Here is a 20,927-nt window from a genome sequence, read left to right on the forward strand (position 1 = left end):
TCTAAAACAGAGCTTGCAGGTGCAGAGAACAGGACCCCTCAGCTGGGTCCATTTTGGGGGGCAGTGAGCCAGACAACCACCTCTGCCCTTCACTCCATGTCCCAGCCAGCCCCCAACTGAAACTCCCTCCAGCCCTTCCTCCTCTGGGCTTTGTTCCTTTCCTGGGCCAGGAGGTCACCTGATTCCTTTGTTCTCCAACCCTTTAGCTCTCACCTTGCAGGGGGAAGGGCCCAGGCCATCAGTTGCCAGGAAACAGGTGTCAGCCATTCTCTGTGTCCAGACTCCTGCACACACATGCCCTCTAGGGCTCTGCAATGATCATACACGCTTACCCCACCACCTAGATACTTAAGAACTGCCTAGGGGAAACTGAGGCACCCCCACACTATTCAGAGGAAACATTAAGAACAGTCCCACTTCATCACATCTCTCCCCCCTTCGAGATCGAACTGAGCGGGGTCACTTTAGCCGGTGACTTGGGGAAGTTCGAAGCCACCAACGTTCCCATGGATGCCCCAGCACCTCTCCCATTCCTTGGTAGGAGTTACACCAGGCCCTTCCAGTTTCACACCCTCCCTTAGGTCGGGGGTGGTCGATAGCACTCGCAGGCCGCATGTGGGAATTTATGCGGCCCGTGCCCTTTGGCCACCCCAAAACCCCAGGGAGTCAAACTGGGATTGGGTCTTCTCCCCAACAAGCTGGCCAAACACAGCCACTTGGTTATAGGACTGTTTAACTTTCTTAACAGCTTTCACTCCCTCTGAGACCTTCTCAAAGCTCTCCACATTGGGTCTTTCAACAGGACAGTCAGTGGATCCATTCACAACAGAAAATTTCTGGCTGTTAGGAACTGAAACTTTCTTGATTAAATCACTTTCACACCCTTCAGTGGCAGTAAACTGCTTGCAAAGACTCCATGAGGATTCCTTTCCCTAGGGCTTTTCTATGCAACAATTCACCCCTCCCAGAAATTCTGCTCTTACCCTCTTTACCTAGGGCTTGCTCTAGAGGAACACTTTCCTGAGCAACAACAGACTCTTTTTGGATCTCCCTTACATCCAGAATTACCTCTGGCCCATCCGGTGGATTCCTACACAATCCCCTTCCAGGCAAACTTACAGACTTCCTAGATAAAAGGTCAGAAGCCTTCTCCTTCCCTTTGCCACACACAAGTTCAGGAAAATCTTTTCCTTCTTGCTACAGGTTTCCACACCCTCAGTAGGTAACACAATCACATCACCTTCATGCTCTCCTTGTGCCCTGGCTAGGATCTCACTCTGATTAGACAGAGTTGCTCCACCCTTTCCAACAACACACTAGCAACAGGCAAAATACAAGCACCAGAATTGTCCGGTCTCTGGGATTTTACATAGACACTAACTGGATGCGACCTAGTTACAGGTTTCAGAGTAACAGTTGTGTTAGTCTGTATTCGCAAAAAGAAGAGGAGTACTTGTGGCACCTTAGAGACTAACCCATTCTCCTGAGCAGACACAAACTTCGGACCCTTCCCTTCCTGGGCTTTAGCTGAATCCAGAACCAGCTCTGAGACAACTGCACTATTCTCAACCATCACAGGCTGAAAAGCCCCTTCTGTCTGCTCCACAGACAAAGAAGAGCCGGACACACATTCTCCTTTCCCAGACACCCAGCTTGGGACCTTTCTCCCCTTGTCCAAGCACACAAGGCTGGTCACAGACAACTGCTTGGAGATCAGGGTAGCTCCCTCCATGGGCAAGTCAATACCCCTGACAGACACAGGCACGTTTCCTTCCCTGTCCCAATTCTCCACCCAGCTAACAGGTAAGGTCCAGGGACACTCCTCTTCTACTCTCCTCTCCTTCCCACCCTGCTGACTAGACACAGCCATCAGCTCACAAGGCTGCCTAGGCTCATCCAAACTTTCCTTACCAAGCACCTTGCCACTCTCCACAGATCCCCTGCCCTGCCTGTGTCTCCCCCCACTCAGCTGGGGTCTTATCTCCCCCCTTGCTCAGCACTGCCCTTGCTGTCCCAGTGGGGGCAGGCAGGGAGCTCGCTGCTTTCCTCACAGCATCAGAGCCAGCGTGAGCCCCTTCTCCAGTGTGCAAGGGGGCAGGGAGCATCTCTCTGTCCCACCCAGCCCCAGGGGTCTGGTTACAGGCAGGCAGGTAGCCTGAGCCTAGCCGCTCCTCCCCCCTGCCAGCCAGGTCATCTGCATTTTCACTGACCATTTCCCCCTCCACCGATTGGTTCCCTGGATTCAAATTCAAACCCTTGGCAGTTACAGGAGCAAGGCCTGGATCCTGTCCCAAAGAGACACAGTCACCCCACAACAGGGTCTCGCAGCTGATATCCCGGAGAACCCCAAAAACCAGACAGCCCCACCCCTCCTGGGTCTGCACAGGGATCTGGGCCATAGGCAGGGCGAGGGGCTTCGTCCCTGGGACCCTCACCCAGCTCACCCAGCCCCTCAGCCTCGGAGGCTGCACCACCCGGGGCCTGACACCAGTTCTCTCTGTCCCAGGATCTCGCCACCCCAGGAATGTCTACCCATTGACCATCACCTTTCGCTCCCACTGGGGGTCCTAGGGTCTGGCCCAAGGAAACTCCACACAGACATATAGGTTGGGGTCAGGAGTGGGAGCCTGTCCACCTCCCCAACCATCTGGCTGATGGAGTCTGTGGCCTTGGGACCCAGCAAGGGAGCTAGACACTGGGGCTTTTCCGCAGGGTCCCCCTGGTTCAAATCGCCAGCCTGCTCAAAGGCAGTGGGGTGGCATCCACATCCCCCCCCTCCTTAACCAGGGGCAGCAATTTAGTCTCGAGGTTCCCTGCGGAACTGGCCTCCCGGGGTCTATCCCCACTCACCCCTGGGAGGTCCCCTATGGCTCTCCGCTCCCCCACCGCCAGTTCATGCTGCTGCTGCTTCTGCAGCTCTTTCTCGGGCTCTTGCTCTCTCTTACAGTCCTCTGGCTCTCTCGGACTCAGCTCCAATCCCGTCCGTCTCCGATCCCTTGATGGGGAACCCGATCGTGAAGACCCTTGTCTGGTCGGGGACAGAAGTCTTGGGGATGCCTGGCTCCCACTCCAGCTGCTCCCAGATCCTGCTATAGCCCCGTTTGGGGTCAGGAATCTGTTCCTTAGCACAGTCATCCTCCTCCAGCTGCAGGATGAACTGTGCTTTGGTGAACTTTCCACAATGCTCAACCCTCTCTTTCTGCACAGGGTTACAATGTCCTTCTTAAGGAGACGGTGACAGGCCGTCACTCCGCTCTTCCCAAGTTTCTGTGGACTCACAGGCCTGTGTGCTCTCAGCTCCCCACGGTTTCCAGGGAGAACCCCTAGTGTGCCAGCCCTTCTCGAGGTCACCACCTCTCTCCCAGGGTCGAGCTGCAGACTCCTCCGCCCCTGGGACCGCTCGCTGCAATCCCCAGGGGGACCCTGTTACTGCAAAAGTCCTTCTCTCTGGTCACACACTCCCAGGGGTTAACCGCCCCCTGAAACCGTCTCTCTCTGAATCTTCAGCACGCCTGGTCCCCATCAATCCCCCTTCGTTTTACTGCTCCCCAGTCACTTACTGCAGGAAGCGCTGTCCACGGGGTGCAGTACATCCCACCGCTACCACCAGTTGTCACGGAGTGCCTGGGCGATGCCCTGGAACTGCTCCCCATGAAGCCAGGCAGGACTCTGGGGCAGTTGCCTTTCTGTGAGCAGCCTGTCTGCAGGACACACAGCTCACATGGCTTCCACCTTCCTGGGTCTGACCTAGGAGCATTCAGCATCCTCTGCCCCTCCGTGCGCTTCCCCCAGCGAGTCCGCTCAGGTGGGGCTCCTGGGGAAGCCAGAGGGTCCTGCACCCCAACTTCGCAGTCAGACGTGACTCTCAGCCAGCCAGTAAAACAGAGGTTTATTAGATGACAGGAACATGGTCTAAAACAGAGCTTGCAGGTGCAGAGAACAGGACCCCTCAGCTGGGTCCATTTTGGGGGGCAGTGAGCCAGACAACCACCTCTGCCCTTCACTCCATGTCCCCAGCCAGCCCCAAACTGACTCACCCTCCAGCCCCTCCTCCTCTGGGCTTTGTTCCTTTCCCGGGCCAGGAGGTCACCTGATTCCTTTGTTCTCCAACCCTTTAGCTCTCACCTGGCAGGGGGGAAGGGCCCAGGCCATCAGTTGCCAGGAAACAGGGTGTCCGCCATTCTCTGTGTCCAGATTCCTGCACACACCTGCCCTCTAGGGCTCTACAATGATCATATACGCTTACCCCACCACCTAGATACTTAAGAACTGCCTAGGGGAAACTGAGGCACCCCCACACTATTCAGAGGAAACATTAGGAACAGTCCCACTTCGTCACAGTAATGGGGGAAAATCTTCACTTCTTACAGACCTCCCTCCCCAGTGGAGTGGATCCTGGCGCTGTAGGGAGGGGGGTGATGGGATGTTGGACCTGCCCCCCCCCCCCCCGTGGAGCAGATCCTGACAATGTGGGGAGGGGCTGTGGGAGGGGGGTCATGGGGTGTCAGACCTGCCCCTCAGGTGGAGCGGAGTCTGGTACTGTGGGGAAGGGGGTGCAGGGGTGCAGCGGGATTATGGGGTGTCCAACCTGCCCCCCAAGGCAGAGCGGATCCTGGTGTTGCGGGGAGCAGGATGCAGGGGGGTCACGGGGTGTCAGACCTGCCCTCTAGGTGGAGTGGATCCTGATGCTGTGGGGAGAGGGGTGCAGGGGTTTGGGGGTGTCATGGGGTGTCGGACCTGCCCCCCCAGGTGGAGGAGATCCTGGCGCTGCGGGACCTGGTCACTGTCTATTCGGATGAGGAGGGGCTGGAGGAGTTTGAGACGGTGCTGCTCAAAGCTCTGGTCAGAGGTGAGCCGCCCCCTCCCTGGCCCCCCACAGAGTTCCCCCCATGCTGCTCTTCCCCCTAGGATCTCCCCACCCTCCCCAGGGTATCCCGCACTTCCCCCGCTGCCACCTTCCCGCCCTCCCCACCTCCCGGAGTATTCATGGTTATGGGGCTGGCTGCACCCCACAGCAGCTGGGCCCAGCGACTGTCCTCCTGGTCTGGGGGAGAGGGAGCCCCCCAGGTTGGTCCACCACAGCAGAGACCCCAGCCCGGATTCAGCGCGGATCGGTGGCTCCCCACTGAGCCCCATGTGGACACATTCAAGCTGCATTGACGCGGCCTGCCTTTGGGCTGAGCCCTCCCCATCCCCGCCAGGCTGCCAGGGTGGGGAAACTGAGTCACACAGCTTCCACAGCCATCCCGCCCCCTGCCCCTCCACAGGCGGCCACCTGACCGGTGAGGCCACCCAGTACCTGGACGAGCTGCGCCTGGCTGTGGCCTGGAACCGCGTGGACATCGCCCGCTCTGAGCTCTTCCGTGGAGACATCCATTGGGAGGTGAGGGGGGGCGGGGCAGGGACCCTGGGGGAGGAGCTGGGAGGACCCTGAGGGAGGGAGATCCCAGAAGGAGGAGCTGGGGGCCCCCAGGGGAGCAGGGGGAGGGGAGACCCCAGGGGAGGAGCTGAGGGGGAGCTCTGGGGGGTAGGGGGAGGAGGGACCCCCATGGGGAGCTGAGAGGGGAGCTGGGGAGCCGGCACAGAGGCGAGGGGGGGACACTCTGGTGGGGGGTGTCCAGGGTCCTTGGGGGCTCTTGCGGGGCTGGTGCTCACAGGGCAGGTGCTAACCTGGGTTCTCTCCCCCCCGCCCCGCAGCCCCACCTGCTGGAGGAGCCCATGCGGGACGCGCTGCTGGGGGACCGCCCGGCCCTGGTGCGTCTGTTCGTGGAGAACGGGCTGGACCTGGGCAAGTTCCTGACCTGGGGGCGCCTGGGGGAGCTGTACCGGGGGATCCCCGAGGCCTCGCTGCTGCACCAGCTGCTGGCGCGGCGCCAGGGGGGGCCCGAGCCCCCCCACTACCAGCTTGTGGAGCGCCCCCCCGACTGCCCCCTGACCCAGGTGGCCCGCCTGCTCCGTGAGCTGCTGGGCGACGTCTGCGCCCCCTTCTATGCCAGGCTGCACCCCCTGGGCTCCAAGGGAGCTGGGGTATGTGAGGGGCCAAGGGGGGCAGGGACGTGGGAGGTGGGGAGCACGGGGGGCCTGGGGTACATGGCCAAGGACATGGGAGGAGGGGGTGCACTGGGGGGCTGGCCGGGGGGGCAAAGGGGGCAGGGATGCGAGAGGAGGGGGTGTACAGGGGGCCTGGTGTACCTGCAGGGACAAGGGGGCCGGGTTACTTGATGGGGGCAGGGTGGGGACCCAAGGGGGCTGAGGTATGCTGGGGGGCTGGGGTATGTGGGTGCAATAAGATGGGGGTCACAATGGGGCAGGGGTATGTGGGGGGGCATAGGGGGCAGGAGGCTGGGGTGGGACCCTGAGGGTTGCAGTGGGAGGTGGGGGAAGACGGGGGGGCTGCCAGCAGGGGTCTCCTCATCCACGTGGCTCTGACCCTTCCCCCTTTTCTCCCCGCCCCCCCAGAAGAAGGGTCCCCTGCTGGACGGGGACCCCCCCTACCGCGACCAGTGCACCCGGAACCCCTGGACTGACCTCTTCATCTGGGCTGTGCTGCTCAACCGGGGCGAGATGGCCACGTACTGCTGGGAGATGGTGAGGGGGGCCCAGGGGGTGGGGAGCTGGGGGGTGGGGGGAGACCCCTGGAGATGCTGGGGGGAGGGGGAGACCCCTGGGGGAAGGGGAGCTGGGGGAAGACCCGAGGGGATGCTGGGGGCAGTGGGAGACCCTCGGGGGAGTGGGAGTACCACGGGGGGGGTGCTGGGGGGAGTGGGAGACCCTCGGGGGGAGGTGGGAGTACCATGGGGGGGCGCTGGCAGGGATGCAGATCCGGGGGTCGCTGGGGGGTGTCTCTCTCTGTAACCCTCTCCCCCGCAGGCCCCGGACGCTGTGGGGGGGGCGCTCGTGGGGGCACGGATCCTGCGGGAGCTCTCCCACCTCGAATCGGATGCGCAGGAGGCCGTGGACATGAAGGAGCTGGCCATGAAGTTCCAGACCCTGGCCATCGGTGAAGGGGGCGGAGATGGGGGGCAGGGCAGTGGGGGGGGTGCAGGGGGGGTGCAGGGGGCGGTATTGAGGTGATGGGGGATGGGCGTGCAGGGGGCGGTATGGGGCATGCAGGGGCAGTACAGGGGTGCAGAGGGCAGTATGGGGGTTCAGGGGGCAGTGCAGGGGGGTGCAGGGGGTGATGCAGGGGGCAGTATGGGCGGATGGGGGTGCATGGGGTGGTATGGGGCGTGCAGGAGCAGTACAGGGGTGCAGGGGGCAGTGCAGGGGGGTGCAGGGGGTGATGCAGGGGGCAGTATGGGCAGATGGGGGTGCAGGGGGCAGTATGGAGGGTGCAGGGGGTGGTACAGGGGTGCAGAGGGCGGTATAGGGGGTGAAGGGGGGATGGGCGTGCAGGGGGCAGTACGGGGGTTCAGGGGCAGTACAGGGGGTGAAGGGGGCGGTATGGGGGGGCAAGGGGGGATGGGCAGGCAGGAGGCGATATGGGGGGTGCAGGGGGTGATATGGGGGTGCAGGGGGCAGTACAGAGGGGTGCAGAGGGTGGTATAGGGGGTGAAGGGGGGATGGGCATGCAGGGGGCAGTACGGGGGTTCAGAGGCAGTACGGGGGGGTGCAGGGGGTGGTACAGGGGTGCAGGGGGTGGTATGGGGGGAGAAGGGGGGATGGGCAGGCAGGGGGTGATATGGGGGTGCGGGGGGCAGTACAGAGGGGTGCAGAGGGTGGTATAGGGGGTGAAGGGGGGATGGGCATGCAGGGGGCAGTACGGGGGTTCAGAGGCAGTATGGGGGGGTGCAGAGGGTGGTTCAGAGGTGCAGGGGGAGGTATGGGGGGCGAAGGGGGGATGGGCAGGCAGCGGGTGATATGGGGATGCGGGGGGCAGTACAGAGGGGTTCAGGGGGTGGTCCAGGGGTGCAGAGGGTGGTATAGGGGGTGAAGGGGGGATGGGCATGCAGGGGGCAGTACGGGGGTTCAGAGGCAGTACAGGGGGGTGCAGGGGGTGGTTCAGGGTGCAGGGGGAGGTATGGGGGGGTGAAGGGGGGATGGGCAGGCAGGAGGCGATACGGGGGGTGCCGGGGGTGATATGGGGGTGCAGGGGGCAATACAGGGGGTTCAGGGGGTGGTACAGGAGTGCAGGGGGTGATACGGGGGTGCGAGGGGGGCTGGGAGGTCCCGGGGGTGTCACCATTGACCCCCCCCCATCCCCCAGGCGTGTTTGGCGAGTGCTATGGGAACAGCGAGTCTCGGGCCTCTCAGCTCCTCGTGCGTTGCTCCCACCTCTGGGGAGGCGCCACCTGCCTGCAGCTCGCCTGGCTGGCCGAGGCCCGGTGCTTCTTTGCCCACGACGGGGTGCAGGTACGGGGGGGCGGGTACAGGGGCGGGTATGGGAGGGCAGGTACGAGGCGGGTGCAGGTACGGGGGGCAGGTACAGGGGCGGGGCGGGTATGGGAGGGCGGGTACGAGGCGGGTACAGGGGCAGGTATGGGAGGGCGGGTACGAGGCGGATGCAGGTACGGGGGGGCGGGTACAGGGGCGGGGCGGGTATGGGAGGGCTGGTACGAGGCGGGTATAGGGGGTGGATCCGGGGGGGCGGGTACAAGGCGGGTGCAGGTACGGGGGGGCGGGTACAGTGGCGGGTATGGGAGGGCTGGTACGAGGCGGGTATAGGGGGTGGATCCGGGGGGGCGGGTACAAGGCGGGTGCAGGTACGGGGGGGCGGGTACAGGGGCGGGTATGGGAGGGCAGGTACGAGGCGGGTGCAGGTACAGGGGTGCAGGTACGGGGGGGCGGGTACAGGGGCAGGTATGGGAGGGCGGGTACGAGGCGGGTGCAGGTACGGGGGGGCGGGTACAGGGGCGGGGCGGGTATGGGAGGGCTGGTACGAGGCGGGTATAGGGGGTGGATCCGGGGGGGCGGGTACAAGGCGGGTGCAGGTACGGGGGGCGGGTACAGGGGCGGGGCGGGTATGGGAGGGCAGGTACGAGGCGGGTATAGGGGGTGGATCCGGGGGGGCAGGTACAAGGCAGGTGCAGGTACGGGGGGGCGGGTACAGGGGCGGGTATGGGAGGGCAGGTACGAGGCGGGTATAGGGGGTGGATCCGGGGGGGCAGGTACAAGGCAGGTGCAGGTACGGGGGGGCGGGTACAGGGGCAGGTATGGGAGGGCAGGTACGGGGGGGCGGGTACAGGGGCAGATATGGGAGGGCGGGTACGAGGCGGGTATAGGGGGTGGATCCGGGGGGGCAGGTACAAGGCAGGTGCAGGTACGGGGGGGCGGGTACAAGGCAGGTGCAGGTACGGGGGGGCAGGTACAAGGCAGGTGCAGGTACGGGGGGGCAGGTACAGGGGCGGGAATGGGAGGGCGGGTACGAGGCGGGTACAGGGGCAGGTATGGGAGGGCGGGTATGAGGCGGGTGCAGGTACGGGGGGGCGGGTACAGGGGCGGATATGGGAGGGCGGGTACGAGGCGGGTATAGGGGGTGGATCCGGGGGGGCAGGTACAAGGCAGGTGCAGGTACGGGGGGGCAGGTATAGGGGCGGGTATGGGAGGGCGGGTACGAGGCGGGTACAGGGGCAGGTATGGGAGGGCGGGTACGAGGCGGGTGCAGGTACGGGGGGGCGGGTACAGGGGCGGGGCGGGTATGGGAGGTCGGGTACGAGGCGGGTATAGGGGGTGGATCCGGGAGGGCGGGTACGAGGCGGGTGCAGGTACAGGGGGGCGGGTATGGGGGCGGGGCAGGTTTGGGAGGGCAGGTACGAGGCAGATATAGGGGTGGGTACGGGGGGGCGGGTACGAGGCAGGTGTGGGTACGGGGGGGTGCAGGTACAGGGGGAGGGGGAAGATTTGGAGAGGACCTGGGGGGGGGGTTGGGTAAGAAGGGACCCCCACCCAGCGCTAACCTCCCCTCCCTCCCGCTGCCCGCAGGCGCTGCTGACCCAGAACTGGTGGGGCGAGATGGAAAGGTCCACGCCCGTCTGGAAACTCCTCCTCACCTTCTTCTGCCCACCCCTCATCTTCACCAACCTCATCACCTTCAGGTGGGTGCTGGGGAGGGGGTCAGCTACATAAGGGGGCACTGTTGTGGGGAAGCTTGCAGCGCCGGGGTCCCTGGCTGGGGCATTGCTGTGGGGAAGCTTGCAGCGCCAGGATCCCCGGCTAGGGGCACTTCTGTGGGGAAGCTTGCAGCGCCGGGGTCCCCAGCTGGGGGCACTGCTGGGACGAAGCTCGCAGCACCGAGGACCCAAACTCAGTCTATCTCTCTCCCCACCCCCCAGGGCGATGGAGGAGGATCTGCAGCAGGAGAAGCCCCACACCCTGGAGAACCTGGATGCCGACGGGGAATGCCCCGTGGAGGAGATCCTCACGAGGTAAGGGGGGCAGCCCGGGGGGGAGGGGGCTGGGGTGCCTCATACGTTGGATCCCATGGTGCTGAGGGGTCCTGCCCTTGTCCCCTCCCAGATCAGAGCAGACCCGCTCCTGGTCCTACACTTCCACCAGCACACACCCAGGTCGGGACACACCCAGCTGCGGCTACACACACAGATGCTGTGATCAGGCTCAGCTAAGTCCCCTCCCAGTTCCTGAGGCACCCCCGCCCCCCCCAGAGTGTAAACCCAAAGTGATCCCGTCTTGCACTGCACAGCGTAAGCTCCTGAAATTCGCCCCCTCGCTTAATGTGGAGAAAGATATGGACAGCTTCCTGCCCCCTGTGATCATTTCCACACACTGGGTTTAGACAGAACAAAAACCGGTTTATTAACTGCAAAAGATTCTAAGGGATAGGAAACAGATCAGAGCAGATTACCTAGCAAATAAACAAAACCGCAAACTGAGCTTAACATGCTAGATAGACAGGAGATGAATGAACAAATTCTCCCCCGGAGCAATAAACAGGCTGGCAGATTCTGATGGCACAAGCTGCCTTGGTTTCTCCAGGTTTTCATACACAGGCTAGAAATCCCTCTAGCCTGGGACCTGCACTTCCCCCAGTTCAGTCCTTGCCCCTCAGGTGTTTCCAGGTGTTGCAGGGAGAGTGAGGTCCCCCCGTGATGTCATTGTCCCCCTTTGATATCTTCTCCTCCCTTGCTGGAAAACTCTCTTGCTGTGAGCCGGGTCAAACAGTTCCCATTGTGTCGGAGAGGTTTCTAGCGTACCCAGTTCCTGGGGTGACCCTTGTGCGTGTGGCTTTTTCCTCAACGAGCCATTAGCATTGGTTGGCCTTTTTACCGGCATACCGGAAAGGAGGCTTGTGGGTGTCCTCAACCTCGTGACATGTTTCAGTAACACAGACACTTACTGTCACGGAGTGTGGGCGAGTCGGGGCCCTGCACCCCACACTTCCTGCGATTCACCGTCACTCTCAGCCAGCCAGTAACACAGAAGGTTTATAAGCCGACAGGAACACAGTCCAAACCAGAGCTTGTAGGTGCAGAAAACAGGACCCCCTCAGTCAGGTCCCAGCCAGCTCCAAACTGAAACTCCCTCCAGCCCCTCCTCGGGCCTTTGTCTCTCCCCGGGGCCAGGAGGCCACCGGATCTCTTTGTTCTCCAACACCTTCAGCTGGCACCTTGCAGCGGGGGCTGGGCCAGGCCATGAGTTGCCAGGAGACAGGGTGCTGGCCATTCTTTGTCAGATGGCATCACACCTGCCCTCTAGGGCTCTGCAATAATCACACACCCCTATCCCACCACCTAGATACGTAAGAACTGCATAGGGGAAACTGAGGCACCCACGCAGTATTCAGAGAAAACATTAAGAACATTCCCACTTTGCAAACTTCATAACTTCTCATGCGACAGCTGCACACACCACACAGTGATATTAGTGTCCAGCAGATCGAGATTTTTCGAATGATACCTCACAAGGCAGATTTGGCACAAAACACATCCTCATTCCATGGCCGTGGCGGATTTTGGGGTGCCAGGGTGTGACGGAGCAGGGAGTGGGGCGGATTGACCTGGGAATGTTGCGGGGGAGTTTTACTGGGGATAGCAGGGGGGGCTTCACTGGAGGGATGATACCTGAGCATGTAACCTGAGCTGGGGGGGGGTTGGGGCCAGGTGACACCTTTTGCCCGGGAAGCAATTGGTCCTGCTTTGAGCAGGGGGTTGGACTAGATACCTCCTGAGGTCCCTTCCATGATTCTATGAAAGGCTGGAGGAGGAGCCGGGGGGAGGCTGGGGGAGTCGGCTGGAGGGGGTCTTGAGTTGGGAGTGGACAGGGGAAACGGAGGGAACCCCAAGGCTGGGGTCTAAGCTCCCTGCCCCCCAGAAGGATCTATCTCAGGGGTCCCAGTTGTACCAACAAGCTCTGTTTGGGACCGTGTTCCTGTCGTCCAATAAACCTTCCAGTTTACTGGCTGGCTGAGAGTCACGGTGAATCGCAGGAAGAGTGGGGTGCAGGGCCCTGACTCCCCCACACTTCGTGACACAGGGTGTCATCCCCCCATGCTGAGATCTGACCCCCCCCGCAGCTCAGAGACCTCCCCATGGCTGAATCCCCGATGCTGAGATCTAACCACCCCGCAAGCCAGAGCCCCCGCCATGGCCATGGCCCCCCCATGCTGAGATCTGACCCCCCCCCACAAGCCAGAGCCCCACCATGCTGAGATCAGACCCCGCTCTCCGCAGGTCGGCGTCCTCGCTGAGCTCCCCCCGGCGGCCGGGCTGGGCCTGGCTCTGGGGCTGGCGCCGGTTCTGGGGGGCGCCGGTGACAGCCTTCCTGGGCAACGTGGTGATGTACCTGCTCTTCCTGCTGCTCTTCTCCTACGTGCTGCTGCTGGACTTCCCGCGCCCCCCGCCCGAAGGCCCCCACGCCGCCGAGGTCCTGCTCTACGCCTGGGTCTTCACCCTGCTGTGCGAGGAGCTCCGCCAGGGCTGCTTCACCGGGAGCCGGCCGCTGGCCCAGCGCGCCCGCGCCTACCTGCAGGACCCCTGGAACCAGTTCGACCTCACCGCCCTGGGGCTCTTCCTGCTGGGGGCCGTCTGCCGGTGAGACCCCAGCGGGCCTGGGCGAAGCCCCCAGCCCCCCGTCCCCCGTCCCCCCACGCCCCCGGCCTGGGCACGGTGCCCCCAGCCCTTGGCACCCCCAGCCTCCCATCTCCCCATCCCCCTGCCTGGGCACGGTGCCCCCAGCCCCTGGCACCCCCAGCCTCCCATCTCCCCCTTGCTCAGCACCCCCATGGGCCTAGCACCCGCAGCCTCCTGTCCCCCCACTGCTCAGAACCCCCACCCGCAGCCTCCCATCTCCCCATCCCCCTGCCTGGGCATGGTGCCCCCAGCCCCTGGCACCTGCAGCCTCTCGTTCCCTCCTCGCTCAGCACCCCCATGGCCCTGGCACCCGCAGCCTCCCGTCTCCCCATCCCCCTGCCTGGGCATGGTGCCCCCAGCCCTTGGCACCCGCAGCCTCCCATCTCCCCATCCCCCTGCCTGGGCATGGTGCCCCCAGCCCTTGGCACCCGCAGCCTCCCATCTCCCCATCCCGCTGCCTGGGCACGGTGCCCCCAGCACTTGGCACCCGCAGCCTCCCATCTCCCCATCCGCCTGCCTGGGCATGGTGCCCCCAGCACTTGGCACCCGCAGCCTCCCATCTCCCCATCCCCCTGCCTGGGCATGGTGCCCCCAGCCCCTGGCACCCGCAGCCTCTCGTTCCCTCCTCGCTCAGCACCCCCATGGCCCTGGCACCCGCAGCCTCCCGTCTCCCCATCCCCCTGCCTGGGCATGGTGCCTGCAGTCCTTGGCACCCACAGCCTCCCATCTCCCCATCCCCCTGCCTGGGCATGGTGCCCCCAGCCCCTAGCACCGGCAGCCTCCCAGCCCCCCCTTGCTCAGCACCCCCATGGGCCTAGCACCCACAGCCTCCCGTCCCCCCTTTGCTCAGCACCCCCATGGGCCTAGCACCCACAGCCTCCCGTCCCCCCATCGCTCAGCACCCCCACCCGCAGCCTCCCATCTCCCCATCGCCCTGCCTGGGCATGGTGCCCCCCTACCCCTGGCACCCGCAGTCTCCCATCTCCCCATCCCCCTGCCTGGGCACGGTGCCTCCATCCCCTGGCACGTGCAGCCTCCCATCTCCCCATCCCCCTGCCGGGGCCTGATGCCCCCAGCCCCTGGCACCCACAGCCTCCCGTCCCCTCTTTGCTCAGCACCCCCATTGCCCTGGCACCTGCAGCCTCCCATCTCCCCATCCCCCTGCCTGGGCATGTGCCCCCAGCCCTTGGCACCCGCAGCCTCCCATCTCCCCATCTCCCTGCCTGGGCACAGTGCCCCCAGCCCCTGGCACCCGCAGCCTCCCATCTCCCCATCCCCCTGCCTGGGCACGGTGTCCCCAGCCCTTGGCACCCGCAGCCTCCCATCTCCCCATCCTCCTGCCTGGGCACGGTGCCCCCAGCCCTTGGCACCCGCAGCCTCCCATCCCCACCTCGCTCAGCACTCCCATGGGCCTAGCACCCGCAGCCGCCCGTCCCCTCCTCGCTCAGCACCCCTGTGAGCCTGGCACCCACAGCCTCCCGTCCCCCCATCGCTCAGCACCCCCGTGGGCCTGGCACCCGCAGCCTCCCATCCCCTCCTCGCTCAGCACCCCCGTGGGCCTGGCACCCACAGCCTCCCGTCCCCCCATCACTCAGCACCCCCGTGGGCCTGGCACCCGCAGCCTCCCGTCCCCTCCTCGCTCAGCACCCCCGTGGGCCTGGCACCCACAGCCTCCCGTCCCCCCATCGCTCAGCACCCCCGTGGGCCTGGCACCCTCAGCCTACCGCCCCCTCCTCGCTCAGCACCCCTGTGAGCCTGGCACCCGCAGCCTCCCGTCCCCCCATCGCTCAGCACCCCCGTGGGCCTGGCACCCGCAGCCTCCCATCCCCTCCTCGCTCAGCACCCCCGTGGGCCTGGCACCCACAGCCTCCCGTCCCCCCATCGCTCAGCACCCCCGTGGGCCTGGCACCCTCAGCCTACCGCCCCCTCCTCGCTCAGCACCCCTGTGAGCCTGGCACCCGCAGCCTCCCGTCCCCCCATCGCTCAGCACCCTCACCCGCAGCCTCCCATCTCCCCATCCCCATGCCTGGGCATAGTGCCCCCTACCCCTGGCACCCGCAGTCTCCCATCTCCCCATCCCCCTGCCTGGGCACGGTGCCTCCAGCCCCTGGCACCCACAGCCTCCCGCCCCCTCCTCGCTCAGCAACCCCTTGGGCCTAGCACCCGCAGCCTTCCACCCCCTCCTCGCTCAGCACCCCCGTGGGCCTGGCACCCGCAGCCTTCCACCCCCTCCTCGCTCAGCACCCCCGTGGGCCTGGCACCCGCAGCCTTCCACCCCCTCCTCGCTCAGCACCCCCGTGGGCCTGGCACCCGCAGCCTCCCGCCCCCTCCTCACTCAGCACCCCCGTGGGCCTGGCACCCGCAGCCTCCCGTCCCCTCCTCGCTCAGCACCCCCGTGGTCCTGGTACCCGCAGCCTCCCGCCCCCTCCTCGCTCAGCAACCCCTTGGGCCTAGCACCCGCAGCCTCCCATCCCCTCCTCGCTCAGCACCCCCGTGGGCCTGGCACCCACAGCCTCCCGCCCCCTCCTCGCTCAGCACCCCCGTGGGCCTGGCACCCGCAGCCTCCCGCCCCCCTCCTCGCTCAGCACCCCCGTGGGCCTGGCACCCGCAGCCTCCCGCCCCCTCTTCGCTCAGCACCCCCGTGGGCCTGGCACCCGCAGCCTCCCGTCCCCTCCTCACTCAGCACCCCCGTGGGCCTAGCACCCTCAGCCTCCCGCCCCTCCTCGCTCAGCACCCCCATGGTCCTGGTACCCGCAGCCTCCCGCCCCCTCCTCGCTCAGCACCCCCGTGGGCCTGGCACCCGCAGCCTCCCGCCCCCTCTTCGCTCAGCACCCCCGTGGGCCTGGCACCCACAGCCTCCCGTCCCCCCATCGCTCAGCACCCCCGTGGGCCTGGCACCCGCAGCCTCCCGTCCCCTCCTCACTCAGCACCCCCGTGGGCCTAGCACCCTCAGCCTCCCGCCCCTCCTCGCTCAGCACCCCCATGGTCCTGGTACCCGCAGCCTCCCGCCCCCTCCTCGCTCAGCACCCCCGTGGGCCTGGCACCCTCAGCCTACCGCCCCCTCTTCGCTCAGCACCCCCGTGGGCCTGGCACCCGCAGCCTCCCGCCCCCTCCTCGCTCAGCACCCCCGTGGGCCTGGCACCCGCAGCCTCCCGCCCCCTCCTCGCTCAGCACCCCCGTGGGCCTGGCACCCGCAGCCTCCCGTCCCCCCATCGCTCAGCACCCCCGTGGGCCTGGCACCAGCAGCCTCCCGTCTCCCCATCCCCCTGCCTGGGCACGGTGCCCCCAGCCCCTGGCACCCGCAGTCTCCCATCCCTGCCCAGGCATGGTGCCGCCCCCCCACCCCCAGTTGCCCCCATCCCACCAGCCATGGCTCCGTACCTGCCCCCCCGGCACAGAGTCACACCGCATGGCCCCAGCTGTGAGTGGGGAGGGTGTTGGGGTCCCCCTGACCCATCCCCCACCTCGGCCCAGAATCACCCCCCGACTGAGCTGGGGTCCCTGGCTGTGGTTTGGGGACGGGATTGGGGGCAGCTCCCCGCTGTGCTGGGGAGGTTGGACCCCGGCTCACCCCCCTTCCCCCTGCCACAGGATGTTTCAAGGGACCTACCCGTTGGGGCGCACCGTGCTCTGCCTGGACTTCATGGTCTTCACCCTACGTCTCATCCACATCTTCGCCGTCAACAAACAGCTGGGCCCCAAGATGATCATCGCGGGCAAGATGGTGAGCGGGGGATCGAAGGGGCTGAGGGACGGACGGAAAAGGGGGGGGCAGGGTGGGAAAGGGCATGGAGGTGGGGTTTGGGGGGATTCTTGTGTTGAGTGGGGCAGTGGAGGGCTCTGGCCAGGAAGGGGATATGGGGGGGTCTCATGGGGGTTATGGGGGCAGTAGAGGGGCTCTGGCCAGGAGGGGGATGTGGGGGGCAGTGGGGGTCTGACCAGGAGAGGGATGTGGGGGCCTCATGGGGGTTATGGGGGCAGTGAGGGATCTGACCAGGAAGGGGATGTGGGAGTTGTGGGGGGTCTGACCAGGTGGGGGCCAGTGGAGGGTTGGGGGGGACCCATCCCAGGTGCTCATGCTCCCCCCCCCAACAGATGAAGGACGTCTTCCTCTTCCTCTTCTTCCTGGCCGTCTGGCTGGTGGCCTACGGGGTGACGACCGAGGGGCTGCTGCACCCCAGTGACAAGCGCCTGGCCTGGATCTTCCGCCGTGTCTTCTACCGGCCCTACCTGCAGATCTTCGGCCAGATCCCGCTCAACGAGATCGATGGTGCGGGGCATGGCTGCCCCCAGCCCCAGGACGGGGACTGGCTGGCTCGGGGGGGCGGGGAATGGGGCCCGGGGCCTGTCCCCTCTAGGGAGCGCCGGCTCCCCCTGGCCCCAGGGCGGGGACTGGCTGGCACAGGGGGTTGGGGAATGGGGCCCGGGGCCTGTCCCCTCTAGGGAGCGCCGGCTCCCCCTGGCCCCAGGGCGGGGACTGGCTGGCACAGGGGGTTGGGGAATGGGGCCCGGGGCCTGTCCCCTCTAGGGAGCGCCGGCTCCCCCTGGCCCCAGGGCGGGGACTGGCTGGCACAGGGGGTCGGGGAATGGGGCCCGGGGCCTGTCCCCTCTAGGGAGCGCCGGCTCCCCCTGGCCCCAGGGCGGGGACTGGCTGGCACAGGGGGTCGGGGAATGGGGCCCGGGGCCTGTCCCCTCTAGGGGGCGCCGGCTCCACCCGGCCCCAGGGTGGGGACTGGCTGGCTCAGGGGGGCGGGGAGTGGGGCCCGGGGCCTGCCCCCTCTAGGGGACGATGGCTCCCATCTGGTCCCGGGGCGAGGACTGGCTGGCTCAGGGGGGCGGGGAATGGGCTGAGCAGCCTGTCCCCTCTAGGGGGCGCCAGCTCCCATCTGGCCCCAGGGCGGGGGATGGGCTGGCTCACAGATCTCAACCCCCCCCACCCCCAGCAGCGCAGATCGCGGGGGTCGAACTGCACGGACGACTTGGGGGCGAAGGAGGGCACGCCCTGCATGAACACGTACGCCAACTGGCTGGTCCTGGTTCTCCTCGTCATCTTCCTCCTCGTCGCCAACATCCTGCTCCTCAACCTGCTCATTGCCATGTTCAGGTACCACCTGGCGGGCCCCGGGGGTGCGCAGTGAGTTGGGGAGTGTCCGAGGGGCAGGGCGCAGTGGGGCACGTGTAGCCTGCGTTAAGATGTGCGCAAGGGGTCAAGTGAATGAGTGCGTGTGGCGAGCATGGATGGGGCCGGGCACTAGTGCAAGGAGAATGTGTGAATAGTGAGTTGACATGCCAGTGCACTAGAACGTGTGGATGGAGAGTTGAGGAGTGTGCAAGGCCCCAGGGCACAAGTGAGGGTGGAGGGTGAGCTGACAAGCATGCAAGGCCTGGTACACGAGCATGTGCAGAAAGTGAGCTGACAATTGTGCAAGGCCCCCATGCACTGGTGTGTGCGGACAGTGAGCTGCCGCGTGTGCCAGGCCCTGGAGCACTGGCACAGACAAAGGGTGAGCTGATGAGCGTGCAAGCCCTGGTGCACTAGCATGTGCATAGGACACACTGACGATTGTGCAAGGTGCCAATGCACACGCGTGTGCAGAGGCAGAGCTGACCAGCGTGAGGCCCTTGTGCACTAGTGCATGCAGAGGGAGAGCTGAGGAACGTGCGAGGCCCCAGTGCACTAGTGCATGCAGAGGGAGAGCTGAGGAACGTGCGAGGCCCCAGTGCACTAGTGCATTCAGAGGGCGAGTTGATGAGCGTGCGAGGCCCCAGTGCACTAGTGCATGCAGAGGGAGAACTGAGGAACATGCAAGGCCCCAGTGCACTAGTGCATGCAGAGGGAGAGCTGAGGAACGTGCGAGGCCCCAGTGCACTAGTGCATGCAGAGGGCGAGTTGATGAGCATGCGAGGCCCCAGTGCACTAGTGCATGCAGAGGGTGAGCTGATGAGTGTGCGAGGCCCCAGTGCACTAGTGCATGCAGAGGTAGAGCTGAGGAACGTGCGAGGCCCCAGTGCACTAGTGCATGCAGAGAGCGAGTTGATGAGCGTGCGAGGCCCCAGTGCACTAGTGCATGCAGAGGGTGAGCTGATGAGTGTGCGAGGCCCCAGTGCACTAGTGCATGCAGAGGTAGAGCTGAGGAACGTGCGAGGCCCCAGTGCACTAGTGCATGCAGAGGGCGAGTTGATGAGCGTGCGAGGGCCTGGTGGGGGCAGCCTAGTGTCCCTTTGCCCCCCCCCCCGCCCGTCTGACATCCCCCTCCCCCCACCCCCCAGTTACACCTTTGCCAAGGTGCAGGGCAACAGCGACACCTACTGGAAGTCGCAGCGTTACAGCCTGATCCTGGAGTATCACAACCGGCCGGCCCTGGCCCCCCCCTTCATCATCATCAGCCACCTGCACCAGCTGCTGCGCCACCGGGCCCGGGGGGGCTCTGCCAAGAGCCGCCACTTTGGTGAGTGGCTGCGGGGGGGGGCTCCTAGCAGGGGTGGGGCAGGACCAGGGGCAGTGCTGTGGGGGCAGGGACAAGGGTTTGGAGGGAGGGGGCAGTGCTGGGAGGGGTGGGGGGGCAGATCTGAGGGTCGCTCTGCGGGTCTTTCGGGGGGGGGGGTGTCACCAAGTTGATGTGGGGCTGGAGCTGGCCCCCACCTGCTTTTCATGTGTCTGCCTTCCCCCCCCCCCGCCCCGCCCGGACGCCTGGGTCCCCAGCGCGGGACCTGTCCCCGGAGCAGGATGCCCAGCTGCTCACCTGGGAGGCTGTGCAGAAGGAGAATTACCTGGTAGCCCTGGGCCGCCAGAAACGGGACAGCGACACCGAGCGGCTCCGGCGGACGTCTCAGAAGTGAGGGGGGCTGGGGGGGGGGCTGGAGAAGAGGGATGTATGGGGGTGCAGGGGAGGAAGGGGCAGGGTGAGTATGGGGGATCAGGGGTGCATTGAGCAGCTGGGGTGTATGCGGTTGGGGGTTCAGGGAGGGAACGGTGAATCTGGGGCTGGGGTGAGTATGGGGGGGAGAGCATTGGAGTTGGGGGTCACCTGGAGATCCAGGGAAGAATCAGGGGGCCCCCCCAAGTGACCCCCCGTCTCCTCCCCCATGCAGGGTCGACCAGGCCTTGAAGCAATTGGCTGAGGTCCGGGAGCAGGAGCGACGGCTCAAGACCCTGGAGACCCAGGTACGGGGTTGGGGGACACGTGGGGTACAAAGACAGGGGGATCTGGGGGGGGATAATAGAGAAGGGGTGGGGGAATCAGGAGAGGTCGTGTGGGGGGTCAAGAGGGGCAAAGGTGGTGGCAGGGGGGGGCCTGAGAGGTCCGGGGGAAGGGGGGGCGGCTGAGGTGGGGGAGTCAGGAGGGGTCAAGTGGGGGGTCAGGAGGGGCAATGGGGGCAGCAGAGGGGGGCTGAGGGGTCCGGGGGAAGGGGGGGGACAGCTGAGGTGGGGGGGATCCTGGGGTGAGGGGCTGCGGGATCCTCAGCACCTGCCCCACTCCCCCCCAGATGGAGAAGTGCACCAGCGCCCTCTCCTGGATGGTGGACACCCTGGCTCAGAGCGACCTGGGAAAGAACCGCCCCGCCCCCCCGCCACTCAAATCAGGTGAGTGACCCCCCATCCACATCCCTGCCCTTGTATCACACCCAGTGCCTCCTGCCCCCCAGCACTAACACCCCCCATTGCCCTGGGCTCCCCCTATAGGGTGCCCCCTCCCTCCCCCCCTGCACTGCCCCCACTCTCCCCATGGGAACCCCCTTCCCTTGATCCCCAGTTGCTCCTCCCGCCCCCAATAGTCCCTATGGGGCCTCTCCCCCGATGCTGGAGCATGGCCCCCCAGGTGTCCTCCCCCCTGCATGGAGTTCCCGGGTTTCCACCCCCTCCGCCCCCGAGAAACAGGCCAGAGCCAACTGGGGAGGGTG

General features: G+C 65.5%; 1 protein-coding gene across 1 annotated transcript in view; it reads left to right on the forward strand.

The window, feature by feature from the left end:
- Nucleotides 1-20,618, forward strand: part of TRPM4 (transient receptor potential cation channel subfamily M member 4) — a 31,196-nt gene extending 10,578 nt beyond the window's left edge. Inside the window, 17 exon segments of the mRNA XM_077840190.1 lie at nucleotides 4,750-4,849; nucleotides 5,268-5,383; nucleotides 5,698-6,027; nucleotides 6,460-6,588; nucleotides 6,871-7,000; nucleotides 8,207-8,352; nucleotides 9,922-10,034; nucleotides 10,272-10,364; nucleotides 12,627-12,986; nucleotides 16,617-16,749; nucleotides 17,121-17,295; nucleotides 17,972-17,982; nucleotides 17,984-18,129; nucleotides 19,296-19,474; nucleotides 19,729-19,861; nucleotides 20,118-20,190; nucleotides 20,514-20,618. Coding sequence (XP_077696316.1) covers nucleotides 4,750-4,849; nucleotides 5,268-5,383; nucleotides 5,698-6,027; nucleotides 6,460-6,588; nucleotides 6,871-7,000; nucleotides 8,207-8,352; nucleotides 9,922-10,034; nucleotides 10,272-10,364; nucleotides 12,627-12,986; nucleotides 16,617-16,749; nucleotides 17,121-17,295; nucleotides 17,972-17,982; nucleotides 17,984-18,129; nucleotides 19,296-19,474; nucleotides 19,729-19,861; nucleotides 20,118-20,190; nucleotides 20,514-20,618 — 2,472 coding nt within the window.
- The last annotated feature ends 309 nt before the right edge of the window (nucleotides 20,619-20,927 follow it).

Source organism: Eretmochelys imbricata, chromosome 23 (genome assembly GCF_965152235.1).
Source record: "Eretmochelys imbricata isolate rEreImb1 chromosome 23, rEreImb1.hap1, whole genome shotgun sequence".
NCBI classification, from domain to species: Eukaryota; Metazoa; Chordata; order Testudines; family Cheloniidae; genus Eretmochelys; species Eretmochelys imbricata.